The sequence below is a fragment of the Dipodomys spectabilis genome, unplaced genomic scaffold (genome assembly GCF_019054845.1).
Source record: "Dipodomys spectabilis isolate Male_0828 unplaced genomic scaffold, ASM1905484v1 ptg000050l, whole genome shotgun sequence".
Classification (NCBI taxonomy): Eukaryota; Metazoa; Chordata; class Mammalia; order Rodentia; family Heteromyidae; genus Dipodomys; species Dipodomys spectabilis.
This window is the reverse complement of record NW_024870727.1, coordinates 6,659,157-6,681,249: the sequence shown is the minus strand read 5'-3', so window position 1 is coordinate 6,681,249 and position 22,093 is coordinate 6,659,157. Positions and strand designations below refer to the sequence as shown.

General features: G+C 39.1%; 1 protein-coding gene across 1 annotated transcript in view; it reads right to left on the bottom strand.

Moving 5' to 3' along the window:
• Positions 1-18,932, bottom strand: part of Spata16 (spermatogenesis associated 16) — a 197,116-nt gene extending 178,184 nt beyond the window's left edge. Inside the window, exon 1 of the mRNA XM_042678915.1 lies at positions 18,321-18,932. Coding sequence (XP_042534849.1) covers positions 18,321-18,932 — 612 coding nt within the window. The remainder of the gene's footprint in view (positions 1-18,320) is intronic.
• Positions 18,933-22,093: the final 3,161 nt, after the last annotated feature.

Below are 22,093 nucleotides of genomic sequence, written 5' to 3'. Positions count from 1 at the left end.
AAAGGAAAAACTGGGAGAGAGGGAAGGGATAACACTGTTCCAAAAGAAATGTACTGTTAATATGACTTATAGAACTATAACCCCTCTGTACATCACCTTTACAATAAGAAGAAAAACAAAAAAACACACAAGAAAACCAAAAAACTCAGTCTCCAAGTATTTGAACTTAAGCAATTTGTAGACAAAAAAATGAAGAATATTAATTGTAAACTATTAATGTCTTGCTCAGTGTGGAAGTGAAGAAAATTTCTTTTTCCTTCACCTCTTAAAAAGATTATAAAAATAATTTGAAAATCTACCTATCTGTCATCGTTCTATACTGGATTCTTTGGCATAATTTATGTTCAAAGTTCTGCACTAGTTTCTTGATATCATGCAAGAAAAATATCCTTTCAGTCACTGCCACTCAGTCCAAGAGAGTTCCAAAGTGAGTATCATGTTTAACTGAGCCATTATTGAGATCTTTATATCCTGTTCTAGAGTAAATATGTATCAGTAGAATCAAATTATATTTCTACTTATAATTGATGATTTCTACCAGAAACAAATTAAATGTAACATTTTCGACAAAACTCAGCAATGAATATATACTACTACCTCCTATGATTATAATGCATTATTAGTTGAATATTCCAGGTGAAATCTAAATTTATGTAGGTATTAACTTCTGATAAGTTATAACTCCTCTCAGAACTTCTCTAGGATAAATGGCAGAAGTAGACTGGAAATACTGGAACTAACATCAAAATCTAAAAGGTAACAATCTCAAGTAATAATTCCTAACCTAGCCCTTGTAGATTTTGTAATCTCTCAATGTAAGAGACGTAATTCTTTTGTATAATAAACTTACTAGTAAAAAGCTTTCTAATTTTTATAGAGTAAGAATTCTTTTTTTGTAAAAGTTATTGCTTAACTACTATCCCATTTCTTGAAAATATGAACATACACTTCTCTAAAATGAAGTTACCTCATAGTGTAATAAATGGCCACTCAGGTTAGCCCTGGCACTACTGAAGGATGGTAATAAGGTTCTAATGTTAGTTTAAAACCGATCACAAATTAAAAAGAGAAGTCATTTTCTGCTCTTGTATAGAGAACTACCAGTATTAAAGAGAGGAAAACTTATTTTCCTGAATGGGACTTTGCTAACTTGTTTTGAATTTAAAAGCCACAGCCTTCCTAAGACAGGAATCAACAGCCCATTAGGAAATTGGATGTAAAAACAGGAAAAGTCAGGTGCTGGTGGCTCATACCTATAATCTTAGCTACTCAGGAGGCTGAGATCTGAGGATTGCAATTCGAAGCCAGTCTGGGCTGGAAAGTTTGTGGGATCCTTGTCTCAGATTAACCAGCAAAAAACCTGAAGTAGAGGTGTAGCTTAAGTGGTAGAGCACCAACCTTGAGAAGAAAAAGCCAAACAAGAGCCTAAGGCCCTAAGTTCAAGCCCCAGTACCAGCACAAAACAAAAACAAACAAGAAAAACATAGAGAAGTGGAAATGCGTAAAAAGCCAATGTAAAAGACTCACCCATAAGCAACTATATCCACTCAACTCATAAGAAGAAAATACCAACTATTCTTCTCCCTTTTTTAAACTTGTTATTTTTGGAAGAGATACAAAAGCTCAAATGAATAAACAAAAACACTCCTGTGAAACATAGCTTATGGGAGTGTAATTTATCCTTATTTCAACTTCCAGTGTGCAAACTCTTGGACTGAATTCCAGGATTGTATCCTGCATACATGTGCATACTTAGCATTCATGCTAAGTGGCATGTATGTAAAGTTTTATTGGAACATTGTCTTTAAGAGCAGAATCCTGGGGCTGGGAAGGTAGCTCAGTGGTAGAGCACTTGCCTTGCATGCATGAGGCCCTGGGTTCGATTCCTCAGCACCACATAAACAAAAAGAAAAAAAGCTGGAAGTGGCACTGTGGCTCAAGTGGTAGAGCGCTAGCCTTGAGCTGAAGAGCTGAGGGACAGCGCCCAGGCCCAGAATTCAGGCCCCATGACCGGACCCCCTCTCCCCCCCCCAAAAAAAGAACAGAATCCTGAAGATAATCCAAATGTTCATCAGTGAAGAATAGATGTCTTTAAAATAGTGGAATGTCGTGCATCAAACGAAATGAGTTATAGGCCTAGAACAAATGACCTTTGCGTCTTATTTTAAGGAAGAATATTCAAATACAGAAAGAATATTGTTGGCTGCCATATTGTTAACATTTAATTGAATTACAGTCAACAATGGTTGCTTGTTTAGACAAAAATGTGGTGGCTGGAGGATAGACAGACAAGAGGACTTTTTATTATACACGGTTTTCTATGTCTTGAATTTTGAACTTTGTGAACATTTTACTATTCAAAAATGAAACGAGCAATTAAAATACATAAGAGAGAGACTGTGTGAGACCCAGCACACCTCTTCTGTGCCATATGAGTGAGCCAATGATTTACCCAGGAAATTCACTGGGTTGTCGCTGTCATCAGGATGTGCTTACCCAGAGGTCAAAAAATACATCGCAGGCACCTCCGCTATCTCTAATATCAGCCCAGGCATTTGGGATTTGTTGTCATTTTTTTTTTATATCCCTCCTGGGACAGCCTAATTTAACAAATGGCAGTGGCCACCACTGCGATTCCTTAAGTGGACACCCACAGGGGAGATGGTGCTATCTCTTAGCAGAACTGTGACTAAGTTAATGAGCACAAGCACTTTGCACTCCAGGGTCTGCTTCGGAATGCAGCCTCTGTGTTCCTTGCCCCTAATGCTGAGAGAAGTAGATGATAACTCAATTTTACAGTTATCTGCGGAGACAACTCAAATGGCGGAAGTGCTGAGCAGGCCCCTTAGTGTCAGCTGAGGTTCCCATACACTGAGGTGACATATGCTCCAGGTGTTAGAGATTATAATATTTTAGGTACTTTCTTTGCTTAAGTGGATACTTTGATTGCTGTTCCCATAACCTATATAAATAAATGATAAGAGACATTTGGTTCATTTGAGGTTGGTATCAGGGCTGAGCTACTTGAAACTAGGTATTTTTTTTCTTCTTCATTGATAAATGAAATTTCAAGCTTATGATTGATTAAAATAAAAACAAATGAACCAACTGGTGTGAAATTACCAGCTTTCAATATTCACACCTTATGAAGACATCAGAAAGTCTGAATATTGATTGTTTCATTAGTATTCATTTTTCATCATTCTGCTTGGTATTTAAAAAAACACACATTTCTTGTGTGTTAAAACGTTACATGAAAACAACTGTGACCCAATCTCAAAGCCAGTGCCCTAGGCAGCGTTCATAGGAGAGTGTCTTAAAAGTACACAGAATACAATGTGTTTATAAAGCTTCCTAGAATTCTCATTTATTGATATTTCAAATGAACTTTTTTAAGGCGCTAGGTAAAGAAAGGTGATTTATTTATTTAAAAAGATACTCAGTACTATTTGCATTAGGTTGTTTTTCTCTAAGTGCTCATAAACAATTATTCGGTAATATTTCAAATATCAAAAACAGGAGGAAAGCCCAATAAATATAGATGAACATGTCAAAGTATACAAACAACCCTGCCTACCAACTTTAAAGGTGTATAATAAAAGTAATTTGTCATTGTAGCCATTTGCATAATTCTAATAACCCTTACTGTTAACCCTTTCTAGTAATCCTTTCACTTTGTGTTGTGGCTACTGTGTATAGGAAAAAAGGACTCAAGAGAGGTACAGGAGATACTCATTTCTTTTCTGTACTCAATATAAACATCCCCTTCCTTTCCTTTGTCTTGGCCAGGGCTTGCTGAGATATCTGAAGCCAGTCAGCACAAGTGGATTATGTACTGATCCCTACCCAGGTTGGACCATCAGCCAGCTGGAGCTGGGATAAAGGCTTACTACTTCTGCTTCCATGCATGGTTCACACAGTTGTGCTCTGTAGCTTCCTTTCCTCTCCCCTCAGTTCAATGTGGTTCTGTCTCATGCACATGGCCTATTGTAAAAATTTACTCCATACCCTTGATCAAAGGTTGTTTCCTTCACCAGCTTCAGTTTGCTAGCTTCTCTGAGGAGCACAAGTCCACCCTGCAGTCATATCACATGGTTCCCCTTACTTTCTTTTAGTACCTGAGCACTGTAAAACAATGTCATCATAGAGAGTCTATTCTGTATCTTCCAGACTCCAAACGACCTTTCCACATTTCCTGAGTCATGGTCCCTTCTTAGCCCTGGGTCACCTGGTCATCTTGGTGGATTCTGACACTCAGCTCTCGATAAATCTTCACATATCTTGGCTTCTCATTTTTTAAACTAGATTCCTTTACATTAGCAAGCCAAATTAATGGAAATTAAGATCTCTCTCAAAGTTCAAAGTCTCAGAGTTAATACATCTCCTCTCCTTCTTTATTTTTTCTTTTTCTTCCTTTTCCTTTTTCTTCTCCAATTCCTATGTTCCTTCCTTTATTTCACATTTTTTCCCATTTTCCTTCCCCTCTCCTTCTCTCCTTTACTTTTGGCAGTACTGGGATTTGAACTTAGGTAGACTTTTCTAGATAGGCACTTTTCACTGTAGTTTTGTTCTGGTGAGGGTCTTGTGCTTTTTGCTCCAGTACTGTGGCCTTGGACCACAATCCTCCTGTCTACACTTTCTACCCTGCTTGGATTACAAATGTGGTCCACCACACCTAGCTTATTCACTGAGAGGAAGTCTTACTAATATTTTGCCCAGGTTGGTCTTCACCTGTGATCTTCCCAATGAACTTTCTCTTAGGTAAACTGAATCAAAAGAGCCACTCTAAGCTCTCTTTGTGGTCCATTTCTGTGACAAAACAAAGTAGATTTCAGGTACTCGGGACATGTGAAGTCCATCTGAACTTGGAGTTGCGCTGTGTGTGTGAAAGCTGGAATGTGAAAGGAGGTACAAGAGAGACAAGGCATTGCTCTTTTTTTTTGTTTTATTTTGTTACCCCTGTAATAAATATCAAAAAGCAAATCATAGAAGTGTTTAGTAACATTAACCAATATTTGAGTAAGAGACGTTTTTAATGTACATGAACCCCCAAGCAAAATCATATCAGACTGGAGTGGAAGTGACATGTTCCGTTTCTCAACAACCCAAGACACTAGAACTCGCAGGTTTTGTAGTGGCAAAGGGACCATATTTGTCTATATATTAGCCAAGAAACCATGAAGGTGCAAACTCTTGTCAGAGGTGAGGCGATTCTGTGGCTGTGTTCTGGCATCTTCATGCCAGTACATCTGGCACCATGATCATCAGCACTGTTACTCACTATTGGCACCAGGGCTGGCAATCTCCTGTTTTCATTCAACTTCTCAATCCAGAGGTTTGGGGGAGAAACTGAGAAAGCACTCATGTGCATGGTGAGGTTCTTCCCTGGGTAGTGTCAGTCTCTTTCCAAAGGTCACTCCTAATGCCAATCCACATAAATCGATTTTTTTTTCTGATTCCCCAAAATGAGTGAGATTTTGAATAAAACTATATTTGTAAAAGTTAACAAAAATGTCCACTTGTAATTATGAAAATGATCCTGTTCATAAATACAAAAATCAATTCTGCTTCCTGTGGATTAATCTTTTTTTTTGGTGACATCTTCAATCAGGAATAAATTTAATAATTCACACCACCACTAGCAGAGATTAGTATCAATCTCTTCTTTAGTGTTAATAGAAGAGGAGTCCTTAAGTTAATTTCTATCTCAAGGGGATATAAAAAGTTACTCTAAGTATAAATTTCCAAAGAGTAAATGTGAGGCATGACATTTAAATTTTCCTGTCTGATTTTTAATTTTGTTTTTACAAATTGATATATATTTTACAAATACACACAGGAATTGTCCAACAGTAGAGGGGAATTGTGTCAGAATGGCACAGTGGGTCTTTCAATCCTGTTACAATCATGGATGATCCCCTCAGGATAACTGGCAAGTCATCTGGATGCTGTTTAATTGCTTTAGAATGCTATTTACTGCTCCCATTCATTCTCTTTAGAAGTTGCAGATGGGTTAGCAAGAGCTGTAGATGATTTTAAGAGATGAAAAAAATGGACATACTCTGTGCTGGTGATTCTCAACCTGGAGCTAACCAATGATGCATGTAGGACTAGGAAATGCCAGTGAGCCAGCATGGTCATTGTCTAGATGCTAGGCAATTGTATCAGACTCCTGGGAGTAGGTCTGGGCACCCAGACAGGTATAGTAACTCTTCAGGTGATTACAATTCTATTAAGAAACTATGACTTTGAGTTGGGCACGTTTACCTGTAATTCTAACCACTCAGGAAGCTGAGATCTGAGGATCACAGTTGGAAGGCAGTCTGTGCAGAAAAGTCCTTGAGAACTCTGATCTCCAATTAGGCACCCCCACACCCCTAAAAGCCAGAAGTAGAACTCTGACTCAATTGGTAGAGTACAAGCCTTAAGCATACAAGCTCAGGGACAGTGTCCAGGTCCATGAGTTCAAGCCCAGGACCAGTACTTAAAACAGCAACAACAAATCCAAACAAACAAAAAACAATCTATGACTTTCATAGTCTTTTTTATATGAAATGCCATTTATTGTTTGGTCAAGGGACACTAAGTATAACATAGACTAAGTTATTGAAAAGTACCCTACATTCCGTTTTTCAGTCATCCTTGGACAATGGGAAAACATCATGAGAGTGGTCAGGGTCTACCAGGAAAGCATCCTTTGGCATTTCTCTGCTTTTCTGATTTCCCCTCCCCCCAGCTCCTGCAGCCTCCTCAGTGGGCACACTGCATACCAATAGGAATTTTGGCTCCTTCAGCTGATATGCAAATGTCTACTTCAGTCCAGAGAATGCACAGCAGGAGTCAGAGAGTCTGAGGGTGGGTGCCCTGTGAAGGGCAACCATCTGGGGTCAGAGGCCCCCAGCCACAGGGGCTCAGGCTATTGGGGAGTATCTCCTCTGCCCCCAATGTCTCCCATGTTGTCTTCTTAACACCCGCCCCCCCAAATACCCAAAGCCTTTAACTGATAAGCAATTCTCCTCTAATTAGCTTCCATGTGTGTGTGTGTGTGTGTGTGTGTGTGTGTGTGTGTGTGTGTGTGTAATTCAGGGATGATGATCCCTGGATGGAATTAAATTAAGCTGAAAAACGTAGTCAGTCTTTCTCAATGTCCACTTCAAGGTCACCTTCTATGCAAAAAAGTCTTTTAAACAATAGCACACTAAAATAAAACAAACCAAGCAATAAAAAAAATAACCCCAAGTGCATAAAATGTCTTGTCACACAGTCCAAAGGACTCTCAGTGTCTAACCTCTGGCTCCTGGGGAGCAGGAGGAGGCTTTATTCCTATTTGCATTTCCACTTCTAGACTGTGTCAAGCCCAAACAGGTAGTGGTGTTCGCATACTTTTTTTTTTCCTAGTCATCATACGTTTTAATTTTCTTGAGATCAGTTTTACATAGTGTTTAATTATAGGAAAATAGTTAATTTTATCCTTTAATTTTGAAGGTTCAGAAAGGTATTCATTTTGTATTTTCCTCCCATGGAAGTGTGCTAGTGTTTTTTTTCTTCTTTCAAATATCTTTCTTCATTAAATTCTTATTAGTATGATATCCCTGGGTAGAAGGAAGATGGCAATAATCAAATTAAAACAGGACTATCTAATTCTGAACACACAGAGTTCAACAGTCAGTTTATACCTAGAAAATAAGAAGACACACTTGGTAGCATAATAGTTTGTACACTTAAGTGAAGGTTTGCTCTTGCTTGAGGGGTGATGGCACTTGTTTGAGAACCAATTGGTCCTTGCTACTTAATAGGCCCTGGACCAGCAGCACAGAAAACATCTGAAACTTACTTGAAATTAGGTATCTTGGGTCCCACGTAATAACTCAGAATCTGTATTTTTAATAAGATTCCTGTGCAATTTTTATGCAAGTTAAAAAATAAAAAGTAGAAGTGTAAAGAATTCTGATGTAAATTCAGGGCACCTGAATTTAATTTCAGCTCTGTTACAGAGAAGCTGAGGCACTTTAAGTTATTTAAACTTTTGAGGACATCAGTTTCTTCATCTGCAAAATGGGGATGATAATAGCGATTGTAGAGGGTTATTGATAGGATTAGATGAGGGGGGGAGGGGGAGAAGCCCAGAGTCCAGGAAGAATTTAGGAACTAGGGTACTGAATTCATATGTAGATCCACTGATATGTAATCAGACAGCTCAGGCATTCTGAGAATTGGGTAAACTCTTAATTTCCTGACTATGTTGCACAAAGAAATACCTGTGTTAGAATCCATTTAAACTGAGCTTTCTGGGATATTCTCATTGTTATGCCCTAGAGACTTGCTACGGAATTATTCTCAGCAGAGCAATTATAGGTGAGTCGGCCCTATAATGAGATATCTTTGCTACTTCATTAAATAAACCCCCTTGAATGGGCTCCAAAATGGACCTGCCTCATACCAAATTCCATTACATTGGAAGTAATCTTATAAGAAGGCCCTGGTGTGGGTTCAATTGTCCTGGATACCTAACGTTTACCATAAAGGGAATGTGTTCTAGAACAATGATTCCAAAAGCTGGTTCTCAGACTTGTGCTTGCCTGATCTAAGGGGACATGAAAAATAAAGACACCTTACTAATCGTTCTTTAAAATTAAAATGTAATATATTTAAAAAATATCCTTCATTCTGAACATATGACCTTTCCATTTGCTTTCTTCCTTTCTACTTGTTTTGGGGCTGAACCTTTCCATTTTCTGAACCATTATTTTGTGAAATAATGATGTAATAGTAATTTTTGTAATGTTCTTGTGCAATCTGAGTTCATTGTTAACCCATTCTTCCACATACTTTAAAAATACAATTTCACAGGCCCCAAACTTCTGAAGCATTGATACTGAAACAGTTGCTTTAAAACTTCTTGCCTTTCAACAAATGGTATTGGGAAAACTGGATGTCCGTATGCAGCAGACAGAATCAGGGTTCCTGTCTGTCACCCTGTGCTAATAGCAATTCAAAATGGATCAAAGACCTCAATGTAAAAACCTAAAATTTGGAAACTACTACAAGAAAGGGCAGCAAACATTATAACTTACTGGCATAGACAGGAATTTCTCGAGTAGAATTCCAAGGGCTCAGCAAATTGGAGAGAAAACTGACAATTTGGATTACATCAAGCTAAAAATGTCTCTGCACAGCAAAGGACATAGTTACTATGCGAAACCCTATAGAATGGGAGATCTTTGCCAGATGTACATCTGACAAGGGCTTAATACCCAGAATATAAAAAGAAGCTCAATAGGAAAATTGAGGGAAAGGGTAGAGCTGAGAGGGAATGGGGAAGAATGATGAATGAGGGTGATATCAAGATGTGTTGTACACATAAACTGACATGTTGAATGGAAACCCTTAAAGATAATAAAAAGATAATTAAATATGTATAAAGTCTGAAAAAAAGAAAAAAGGAGCTTAAGAAGGAAGCTAAAAGAAGGAGCTCAAGAAGGAGAAACCCTAGGTCTCCTTGGCACAGGCCGAATTTTTCTTAATAAAGACCCAGAAACAAAACAAATCAAAGAAAGGTTGGACAAATGGGATTGCACGAAATTGCAGAGCTTCTACATGGCAAAGGACATAGCTAGCCAGCTCAATAGAAAGACCACAGATTGGGAGAAGATCTTTACTAGCCATACAACAGACAAGGGTCTCATTTCTAAAATATACCTGGAACTCAAAAAATTAAATCTCCCAACAACAAATCTTCAAAGAAACAGCTGCCCAATAAATAAGTGGGCTAAAGACTTAAAGAGAAACTTCTCTGAAGAGGAAAGAAGGATGGCCAATAGACATACGAAGAAATGCTCAACCTCTCTAGCCATAAAAGAAATGCAAATCAAAACAACATTGAGGGCTGGGAAGGTGGCTCAGTGGTAGAGTGCTTGCCTTGTAAGCCAGAGGCCCTGGGTTCGATTCCTCAGCTCCACATAAGCAAAAAGCAAAAAGCTGGAAGTGGCGCTGTGGCTCAAGTGGTAAAGTGCTAGCCTTGAGCTGAAGAGCTGAGGGACAACGTCCAGGCCCAGAGTTCAGGCTTCATGACCAGACTCCCCCCCCCACAAAAAAAAACAAAAACAAAAACCAACATTGAGATACCACCTCACCCCATTTAGAATGACTATAATCAAGAACTCTAATAACAACAGATGTTGGAGGGGATGTGGACAGAAGGGAATCTTACTGCATTGTTGGTGAGAGTGTAAACTTGTTCAATCACTTTGGAAAGCAGTATGGAGGTTCCTCAAAAGACTCCACATAGAGCTTTCCTATGACCCAGCAATCCCACTTTTGGGCATTTACCCAAATGATCACAAACAAGACAATACTAAAGCTATCAGCAAAACTATGTTTATTGCAGCATTATTTACCATAGCTAAGATATGGAACCAACCCAGATGCCCCTCAGTAGACGAATGGATCAATAAAATGTGGTATATATACACAATGGAATCTTATGCCTCCATCAGGAAGAATGACATTGCCCCATTTGTTAGGAAAGGGAAAGACTTGGAAAAAAATTCTATTAAGTGAAGTAAGCCAGGCCGAAAGAAACATAGGTCCCATGGTTTCCCTTATTTGCAAAAACTAGTATATGTCTGAGTCAAACAGAAAAGGTCAGATAAGTTGATGTTAGGGGAATGAACCCCAAGATAAGTATTCAAATATTTTTTTGTTTTTGTTTTTTTCTTTCATGCAATTGTTTCTAACATATTTATAAGATGATTTCTATGTTGCTTTGTATGTCCTTCCCCCATGGTATAACCCATGTTTTCACTGTATTTGATGTTGGTATAATTTGTGGAGGGGAAGGGAAAAAACAAATCATTTAGGGATACAGGTGGACCCGTTGCAACAATGAAATGTACAAGTCCTTATGTCAAAAAACAAACTTTATAACTTTGGGGGGGGGAGGATCAAGTGTGGGGAGGAGGGGGAGTATGGGAAGGGATGGGAAGGGGAAACAAAGAGGAGACAACAATGCTTGATAAGAAATGTACTGGTTATCTTGCCCATGTAATTGTAACTCCTCTGTATGGTAGTCTCACAATAAAAAAAGAAAAAGAAAAAAGACACTAAACCCCAAAGAATGAATAGCCTAATTAATAAATGCCAAAAGAGCTAAATAGATACTTCTCAGAAGAAGTAAATTGAAGAGATGCTCAGCATTTCTAGCCATAAAGGAAATGCAAACCAAAAAACACTGAGATTCCATCTCACCTCAGTAAGAATGGCCATTCCCCAGAGTAAGAATAACTGGTGGTGGCAAGTATATGGGGAGGAACTCTACTACACTGCTGGTAGGAATATAAACTAGTACAACCACTATGGAAGGTAAGAAATTTCTCAAAAAACTAAACATAGTGAAATAGGGAGTTCCAGTCTAGCCTGCACCATCATGGCCACATGGTGGATAGTAGGGTTTGCCATTTTTGTCTTCATGACAAAAGGGTAAAGCCCCTGACTCCTGCCTTCCAGATGATGGGCGTTGATGAGGTCTTGGAGACAGGGGCGGGCACTTGGCTGATAGGTTACTGAACCTGTCAGTCCAGTGCCTGAAACTAGGAGTTTCCTGTGACCCTGCCCCTGGCCTCAACCTATTTAGGTCAAGACCAGCTCAGGCTCCATTATGCTATGCCACGTGTCTCCGTGTTCGTGTCCTGTCTCTGTGTCCTGGCTCTTCTCCTGTCACCACAGCATCCCAATTCAACTCTCCATTGGAGCTGAATTGGTTCGTTGGTATTGCTTTTGTTCTTTCTTTCCTTTCTGGCCTTCATGGCTCAGTTTCCTAACAGTGTTGAGTGTGTTTGCTGGCTGCTGGCCTTTGAAACAGGAGTCCAACCATGCAGTCACAGCCTTTTAATAAACACTCCAAGATTCAACCTCTCAAAATGTGGCTTCTCTGTTTTCTCATCTTACAACAATAGAACTATACCCAGTGATACCACTCTTGGACATTTATCTAGAAGATTACAAGTCAGCATATAGTAAAGATAGTGCATACCATGCTCAGTATGTACTAGTCACCATAGCCAAGATGCAGAATAGCTCAGATGATGAATTGATTTAAAAAGTTGCTATACATGCATACATACATATATATGTATATATGTGTACATACATATGTACATGTATATATATATTTACATAAGCATTCAGACATATGTCTTGTTTCCCAAGACTTCACATTATATCATTTGCAGGGAAAAAGATGGACCTGGCCAAAAAGTATGCGCTATCAAGTAACTCAGGCTCAGAGAACCAAAAGACATGCTCTGTCACATATGTGGAAGTTATCTCTAAGTTATAAATGTATGTGAAAACATACAGGGTCACGTGCATATACAGACAAACATATTATCTAAAGTATGTGTTAGGTCCACCCTGGAAAAATGGTCCCTTCCCCATTGTTCTTGCTTGGTGCACACATGGCCTCTTCCCTAGAAGCCCCCACCCAGCCTTTGTGACCCAGATAACTGGAATGCCAGCGGGCAGTGGGAGGTCCCCCAGGTTCTGAGGTCTTGGCTGGGGCCACACCTCCTCCCTGCCCTCTTCCCATTATCAGTCTCCATCATCAGTTCCACCCCTTGTTTTGCCACTGGCCTCCTTGCAGCATTTCCCTTGCCCCTTGTCCCTTTCCCCCCTTCCCTTCCCTTCCTTTTATTTCCCCTGCACCCCTTACACATGCCCCCATCTGTGCAGAGCAGTAGTATGCTCTCTCCCCAATAAGTTCTTTTCTACCTGCACAGTTACGTGGCAGTTCCTTTGGCAAACCTCACCGAGGATGATGGCAATAGCCCAATGCCTTTGGACAATTATAGTTTAACATAATTGAATACCAAGGAAGCTGAAGGCAGTATTGTCAGAGGTGGGGGAGGCCAAAGGGGCATATCAATGGAGTGGGGAAGGGTGGGCAAATACTGTCATAGTATTCAAGGTGCATATGTGAAAATGGAAGCCTGTAACCATACTGCATGGGAATCATGGAGGAGAACAATAGAAGGCTGACAGTGTCCAAGATTAATTTTACTCACAAATTGATATGTTGAATCATCTATTTGTTGGTGTTGGTCCTGCGGTTTGAACTCAGGGCCTGGGTGCTGTCCCTGAGCTTTTTTGCTTAAGACTAGGATTCTACCACTTGAGCCATAGCTCCACTTTTGGCTTTTCGTGGTTGGAGATAAGAGTCTCACAGACTTTCCTGCCTTGGCCTGGCTTCCAACTGCAATCCTCATATTTCAGCCTCCTAAGTAGCCAGGATTATAGGCGTGAGCCACTTGCACCTGGCTGATAATGTTGAATTGAAACCCTTTGTACTACTACTTAAAAATAAATTAAGATTAAAAATGAAAAATGCCTAAGTAAAGGTTTTGTCTTTTTTCTGTGAAGTCAGTATTAGACATGTAAGACTGTCAAGGTCAAAGTACACAGTGTGAACTGGAGGGTAAATGTGACACAGTCACATTTGTCCTTTCAATAGAACAAAATGCATGACACAGTAATTTCATAAAGAGAAAGGGGTGTTTTGGCTCACAGTTTTGGAGGTTCTAGAGCATGAGTGGTGGGCCTGATCATTTGAGCCTGTGCTGAGAACAGGGGAGGAAAGAGGAAGGGGCTGTAGTTTCCCCGGTCCTTCAGTGGGACACCTCCAATTAGCTAATAATCATCCACTAACTGGTAAGAGCACTACACTGGGGCCTCCTTCTTCAGCTCACAAGCTTTGGAGGATATTTAACATAAAAACGACTGCAGTAAATCTGTTCAGTGTAGCCACCTCACAGTGCACAGTGCTCTTCAAATTGCCCTGTGGCCCATGGAGGATCTGTGGGATTGTAGATTACATTTCTGCAGGTCTAGCAGGCTCTGGAATCTCAATTTCCAGTCAACTCATCTGCAAAGTAGCAAAGGCATCCTGGCTAAGCTGGTAAGCCAGGGGTCAGATCCAGGAGCCATTCTTTCTAGCTGTAGACCCTTGAGCAAGTTCCTTCCCCTGTCTATCCTATCTCATTGGCCTGGTGTAGGAAGAAAATGGAATAATGAATGTAAATATTCCCAGAAGGGAAAATTCAGTACCTGGCATGCAGAAAAAGCTGTGTAATTGCAAATTATTTAACTTTACGGATCAGGGGCATCAAGATATTAAAAGAAGATTAGCACTGAAAGGAGTTCTTCCTAGTGATGTGGAAGTTTCTGTGGGGGAAGGGAAAGCTTTGTTCTCCCTTCTTCAATAAGATTGCTTGAAGCTGAGACTTTTGAAGGGGAAATACACACTTATTCTAATTCAGAAGTGGAAGCCTTTTAACTACTCACACCCTCTGATTGAAGCTGAACTGATGGTTTTGACTTGGTTTCCATATGTGACAAGAAACATTTGACTATTGTCCTTTGACCTTTACAATTTCCTAGAAGTCTTTATTAATTAGTGTTATTATTCTTTTGAAAATGTGGTTACAATGTTTATTAATTAAAATTTCCCTTTTTATTGGCAGCTAATAAATTTGTTAAACAGTAGTGTATATTGCCTACTATGCAAATGCAACTATACATGAGGCTAATTTTATAATTTTTTAAATTATAAAATCCTTATTTTGTGTGTGTGTGTGTGTGTGTGTGTGTGTGTGACTAGAGTTTGTACTCAGGGTGTTATGCTTTCTGGGCAGGTGCGCTACACTTGAACCAGAACTTCAGACTTTTCTGTTTTAGTTGTCTTTGTGTTTGGGACCACCTGAATTGAAGTCCTCTTATTTACACTTAGCGCATAGCTCTGAGGACAGGTGTACACCACCGTGCCCAGCTATGAGTGACGTAAGTGCTCCCAAAATATTGCCCAAGCTAGCCTCAAACCCGGATCCCTCCCTATCTCAGCCTCCTGAGTACACATGATTTTAGGTATGTGACACCTCAGCTAGTGAATCTCATAGCCTTCTTTAAAAAATTATAGAGAAATAGCATCTCAGCATGAAAATGAGTCAAATTTGTGTTATCCTCAGTTTGTGCATTTTGCTCAAATGCCTTGACTTAGAATATACATTCAAACGCAAGAGCAGATAATGATTCATTTGAAGAAAACTTGAGGACAATTCATCAGTTGATCAAAGAGCCAAGGAACAATGGCTTATCCATACAACTGGCTTAACTTTATATAGCACAAGTAAAACATATGAAACTAAGTTATTTCATTTAGCTCATTTAAATAAATGCTTGCTACTTTCTGAAATACCTCAAAGATTAAAGTTTAGTGCTTTTTGGAAGTAAAATTGTCTTTAAATCATTGCATACCTATTTTAACCATTATGGATTATTATGATAGAATAGAATTGCATATATGGGTAAAAGACTTTTTTTTTTTTTTTTGTCCAGTCGTGGGGCCTGAACTCTGGGCCTGGGTGCTGTCCCTCAGCTCTTCAGCTCAAGGCTAGCGCTCTACCACTTGAGCTACAGGGCCACTTCCGGCTTTTTTCTTTTTGCTTATGTGGTGCTGAGGAATCGAACCCAGGGCCTTAGGCATGCAATGCAAGCGCTCTACCACTGAGCCACCTTCCCAGCCCAGTAAAAGACTTTTTTAAAACACAAGGAGTGACTATTTTGCCAAGAGCACAAGAAAAGTAATATCACAACAGAATATTCCTAATGGGTTTCTGATATGCATTAGAAGTTATCATGTTAATTAATAAATATTTGCATATCTCTAGGGCCTTTGCTTAGCTCATACTTTTCTATTTCACTTGTCTGTTGCTACTTTTAACCACAAGAAATGTGGTCACTCCTGGAGCTGATTGTATACCACATATCTGGCAAATATTTATATGGATTACAATTCCTCCCAAATACTAAGTATTTCTATTTATCTAAGAGAGCGTCTGAATGTTAGGGCTTCCCAGTCTTCCTCAGGGGCAATGGGTAGTCACATGACTAAATTCTGATCAGTGGGGAAACTATAGAAATGCTAGATACCCCGTGAGTCTCTCTCTTTTACCTTTTGGCTAGCTGGACTGTGTATATGATGACATAGTAGGAGCAGCCAATTTGGATCATGAGGTCAAGATCACACCTTTTTTTTTTTTTTCCCCTGCTGGTCCTGGGGCTTGAACTCAGGGCCTGGGTACTGTCCCTGAGCCTCTTTTTTGCTCAAGGTTTGCACTCTACTACTCAAGCCATAGCATCTCTTCTGGCTTTTTCTGAGTAGTTTATTGGAGGTAAGAGTCTCATGGACTTTTCTACCCTGGCTGGCTTTGAACCATGATCCTCAGATCTCAGCTGACTGAGTAGCTAGGGTGACAGGCGTGAGCCTGTTTTTCAAGGCTACTTGTTAAGGAACAAAACATAATCTGCCTGTGGATCAGACTGTACCAAACTTTGAGAGGAAAAGAAACTTCTTCCTTTTTCACCATGTTAGTTCAGATTTTCTGTCACAGGCAAATCTAACCCTAATGTATATGAACTGAAATATCTGCTAACACATCCACCAGTTCTGATCATCTTTCTGCTCTTGGTATCTGTCACCTACCCTGCCTTACTTAAGATATAGACATAAAAAGAGATCTACATTACTTAATTCTTGGGAATAATGAGAAAGTATTAAATTTGCAAGTTCACTTCAGGAGCAGAAGAGTTAAAGAAGCTACAAATTGTTCTATTCCCTGTAGCTTTTGGTTTATTAAGAGACATTCTAGGTGAGATTTCAAAGTTAACTCCCAAGATAATGAGATGAAAGCTAGGCCATATGTCTAAGCTAAGTTTTGGTCTCAAAATAATTACCTTTGTTAATTACCAGTAATTAGTGTCAGCATCTAAAAGTTTCCTAAAAATCCAGGGAGAGAGAAAAGGGAAGGGCAGAGGGAGGGAAGGAGAATGGGAGAAAGGGGGAGAGAGAGAGGAAAGGAGAGGAGAGGAGAAAGAATACATACGTTTTCTAGTACAGTTATATCTTTAGGTCATCAAATAATGATTCAGAATTTTGCTATTACCATTCAACACTGGGCTTTATCGAAAGTTGGGTATTTCTTTCAGTTAACTTAGGAACCTTTTGCTTCTAGCCAGTTGCAATGTGAAGTTTGTATGGCATTAAAAAAAGATATATGTTTTTTTCATTACCAAAATTATATCTTTCTTTACCCATAAAATCGTATCTTTAACCCTCCTCCAGTGGAAAAAAGTCCAGCTGGAAATGGTCCTGAAGGGAGGCTCAGGATCTTCATGCAGTCTTTCAGCAGGCTTTCCTGGGCTGGAGGACTCAGCTCTCAGGATAGCTCGGCTTCTGTTGGATGCTGGTGAATGTACCTGTATTTCCCCACCACTCATTACACTGTTAAGAAGCTTAAAAAGTACATCACACTTGTCTTACTGGTGTCATGATACTTCAGGACAAGGGAAATATTTGTAGATGCATCTGTTTGGGTTCTACAAATCACTTGTGTTCTATGTAGGCACTTTCTCCCCTCCTCCCCTTTCTCTTTCTCTCTCTCATCAGTCATGGAGCTCGAACTCAGGGCCTAGATGCTATCCCTGAGCTTTTTTGTTCAAAGCTAACTCTACCACTTTGAGCCACAGTGCCAGTTCCGGTTTTCTGGTGGTTAATTGGAGATAAAGTTTTACTGACTTTCCTGTCCAGGCTGGCTTCAGGCTGCATTCCTCAAATCTCAGCCTCTCAAGGAGCAAGGATTACAGGCGTGGGCCACTGGTGCCCAGCCAAAGGCTAACGCTTAATGTCAAGATATTGACAAACCGAACCTGTTTGCAGATGTCAAAGTAATTCTTAATAAAGTGTATTACCATAGGAAAGGAAATTTAATGACAAGGTAAAACTTTGTTTCTAGTAAGTATCACATATGAAGTATCAATGAGTTCATGCTCAAAGATAAAGGGGGTAATGCTTGGCTCAATGAAACCACATACCAGAAGAGGAAAACTCACATACTCATTAATCATCTCTTTGTCGGGAATCTACATTCTACTCACCCAATTGCACTAAAACATTGTGGCTTTTATAGATGTGCATCTAAGTGACAAAACCAGCCTCATTTGGAGACCTGGGAGTATTTACTGTAGGATTCATTAACAGAATGAAAGCATAAGTTCTACACTTTGGGGCTATTTCTGTATATCAAGTTCATATGGCCCTATTAACTTGCAAGCCTGTCTTATAAATCGTGGAGTGCACAATCCTGATATTAAGAATTTTTACGCTACTAACGATCACCGTTCATGACGGTGTGATTGGAGCCGCTGAATGTAACTTCGCCTCCCATCTCCTTCCTTCTAGCTACTGATCTATATTTTCTTTAATCCCATACCTCCAGCGCTGTCCTGAACTGTCCCGCGGCCATGGCGTACTTCTTTTGTCTATAGCAAGAGCTGGCATCCTTGAGGGCCACCTGAAGCCATTTGTCAATCTGAGGTAGGAAGCTGAAATTAGGTCCGCTCAGCGGGTCTGCTATTTCAGCAGCTCGGCAGGCTGGCTGAACCTCGGTGGACATGAAAGACTTTACAAACTCATAGCTCACATCCTCCTCATCAATGTAGACCAACTTTGCTTCCACATCCATTATGGTCTTTAAGGAGATATGAGGCAGAGGTGTGGTATGGAGCTGGTTGTCAATTTCTGTTCCCTTGGCCTCTTTCTTAGCCACTGGCTTTTCTTCACCTTCTGCCTTCCGTTTAAAGCTCACTTTCTCTAAATCGTTGTTTTGCTTTTCCTTGATCGTCTTGGCCATTTTTATTCTTTCAGCTGGGATTTCAGTCTGTTTATCTCCACAGCTTTTTTTAGTCTCTGGTGGCACTTCCAGGCTGCTGGGTGAATTTGCTAAGGTAGACATTTTCTTGCTTGTGTTTAACTTGGGAACAAGAGGATCCCGATGGACTCTCTTGGGTGTGTTTTCCAAATTCCTACTGCTTCCTGAGCTCATCCTGTAGGGGTGAGGAGAAGGAAAATAGTTCAGACAACATTTAGAAATTCTGTTGGTTTAGTTTATAGTTCATTTCATTGGAAACACTATAGATTTGAGTAATATTATATTGGAATTCGGTATAGGTATCTCGTTGGAGTAAAACTGAAGTTATCTTATCTATGACCTTTTACTGGGACAGTGTATGCTTTAGTCTCAGAATTCAAGACTTTCTCAGGTTCTTCAAGAAAATAATTTATTGAAAATACATCTATACTGTTTCTTAGAAAAAGGATCTATAGGTGAATAATATTGAATGAATACTTTTATCAGATGCCTAAGGTCATTGGCTAGGAAAATTTTATACATAGCCACTGAAGACCAAAAAAGACCTCTATCTCCCAAATCCATCTTTATATTAATTTCCTAGAAAGGCAGGGGGTCCAGAACTCATTATAAAATACATGCCTAACCTGCATCATAGACTTAGAAGTCTAAAAAACCACAGTTGCTTCCTCTGAAAAGCTACCAGAAATGTGAGCACTATGTTTCCTCTATTTGCTTCTTCTATTAATAAACTAAATCTCAGGCTTAAACAACTTTAATAACAATTGTTGTTTAGAACAGATTTTGAAGCAGAACATGACCTTCAAAGCTATCGTAACATGGAGTTTCTGAGAAAAAGCATTTTTTCTATCAAAGAAGTTAGCTTTCTTTCTGTTCATCTTCAAAGAATGGTTTTCCTGACCAATTCCTGCTTTGGCCAGGTGGGTTGGCCCTTGTTCATTATATTTTAGTTACATCCATCCATCCATCCATCCATACATCCATCTATCCATCCATCCATACATATATACATACATACATACTTTCCCTGAACACTTTAAGACTTTCCTTGAATTTTAGTTACATCTGTTAATTAAGCTACATCCTTTTGCAGATTATGAACCTGAGCTCAGCCAATGGGAGCAGAGGGGCGGGGCCTCCTGGGTTAGGGATCGAAAGGAGCAGCCTGCCTGTGTTTGCCTGGTAGATTTTTGGCAGGTGGCACACCTTTCTGCAGAAGTGAACTTTGCCTTGCCAACTTCCTATCAGTTTGCGTCTTTATTCCTACGCCTCAACATTCCCAGCTATTTCTAACAGGATAACACATTCACCTTGAGTTTACTGCATTAATATTTTTGTTGCAATGTGATTGACAAAGTTGTATGGAGAGGAGGCATTTTCCTAAAGCACTATTGATCAAAATGTGTAATAATCTTCTGTATTTTTTTTACTACCCTGCTAGATTTGCTGCAAAATATAAAATGGTTTAAGATTGAATAGTTATTTAGTATATTTTCTATTTCTTTTCAAAATTATCTTTAAGTGGCTATACAAAGAAATTTCATTTTAACATATCAGTTTATGAGTACAATGCATCTTGATCAATGTCACCTCTTCCATCACTATCCCCCATGTCTCTCAGCCCTTCCCATCCCTTGAAGTTACCTGATTCCATTTCCACATTTCCACTTATATCATGACTTTATTCACCCACACTACCTCTCTCTATTTGTCTGTCTTTCCTCCTCTTGACCCCGCCCCCCACTTCCTCCACACATGTTTCAGCTTCCTGGTATTCATTTTGTTCAACTATAAGTTAAAAATTATGTTAAGAGAAGTTGGGCTCATAGGCAAAGGGCATGTGGTTTTTCTCATCTGTGGTAGTTAGATCTGAATGATAAGCATATATGAAAACATATACAAGGTTATATGCATATATATACAAACATTGAACAAAGCATGGTACACATAAGGAGGATTGCAATAAGGTAACAAATAACAACTCCTTCTAACCACTAGCTTATATTTAACAAAAGGAATAGTTTTTATTTGTTATCACATCCTGTTCTGATAAGAGGGCTGAGTGGTAATCTGGAGTGATAATATTGCAAAGAAACTCAGGGACAGAGGTTGTGTTGATCAGACAGAGGCAGCTGATCTTCAGAAAGATTTATGTTCAGATTACTCTTCCTTCCTTCGTCCAGGCTGGACTTCATTCTATATACAGGATAGTTAAGAGTAAACACATCAACCCACCAAGAGGTCAGAGACAATAAGAAGAGGGCTGAGTGGGATTATAAGATAATAATGAAATGAAAGGGATTATTAGGGCTATTTGTCTACAAGGAGACAATTTTTCTACTCAAGAAAAAAACTCAGTTCCTTCTCAAAGCCAATTATTTTGTTAATATTGATTATTTCATTTACTTGAGAGATAGAAGTTTGGCTATAAAAGAGTTTTAAATACCCTGAAATGTGACCTACTAGATTCCTTAAGGAAAATAAAAGAAAGAAATGAATGACACTGTCCCTAACATTTAACTCTTGGGGCACTTTCTTTTCCCTATACTCCATGTAGGTATTGTCTGAATGATCCAGCAATTCTACTCTTGGGAATTTATCTAAAATACTTCAATTTAGGCTACAATAAAGACACTTATACAGCTATGCTCTGTGGCACTATTCACCATAGCCAAGGTATGGAAACAGCTCAGAACCCTTAAATGGATATATATATATATATATATATATATATATATATATATAAAAACATATTCCTGATATATATTACATATATGATAAATCATATACACATATATATGAATTTTACATATATATCAGAAAGTACAATATTCTATCATTTACAAATGGACCTAGAAAAAATTATGTTAAGTGAAGTAAGTCAGGTCCAGAAAGAGAAAGGATATATGTTTTCTCTCATATGTGGAAATTAGCTCAAATTATAAATATATACATAAACACATACAATGTCATATGCACAGGCACATATACATCTTAAGGTTTGATATATACAGGGGAGAATTCCAGTGGTGCAACTCCTTTGAACAATGACTTACAGTCTAACACAGGAATACCAAAAAGCTGCTACTTGAGTTGTCAGGAGTGGGAGCGTGTGGCAAGGTCAAGGAGAGGAGCTGGCAAATGAAGAGAGAAAGGGTGGGCAAATGTAGTCATAATATTTATCGTCTACTGTATAGGAAAATTAAGGGGAGGGGTAGGGTTGGGGAAAATGGATAGAATGATGGACATGTCGAATTGTAACTCCTTTTGTGTGACTACTTAAACACAATAAAATTATATTATATAATTAAAGGAAACAAATGTGTATGGTTACA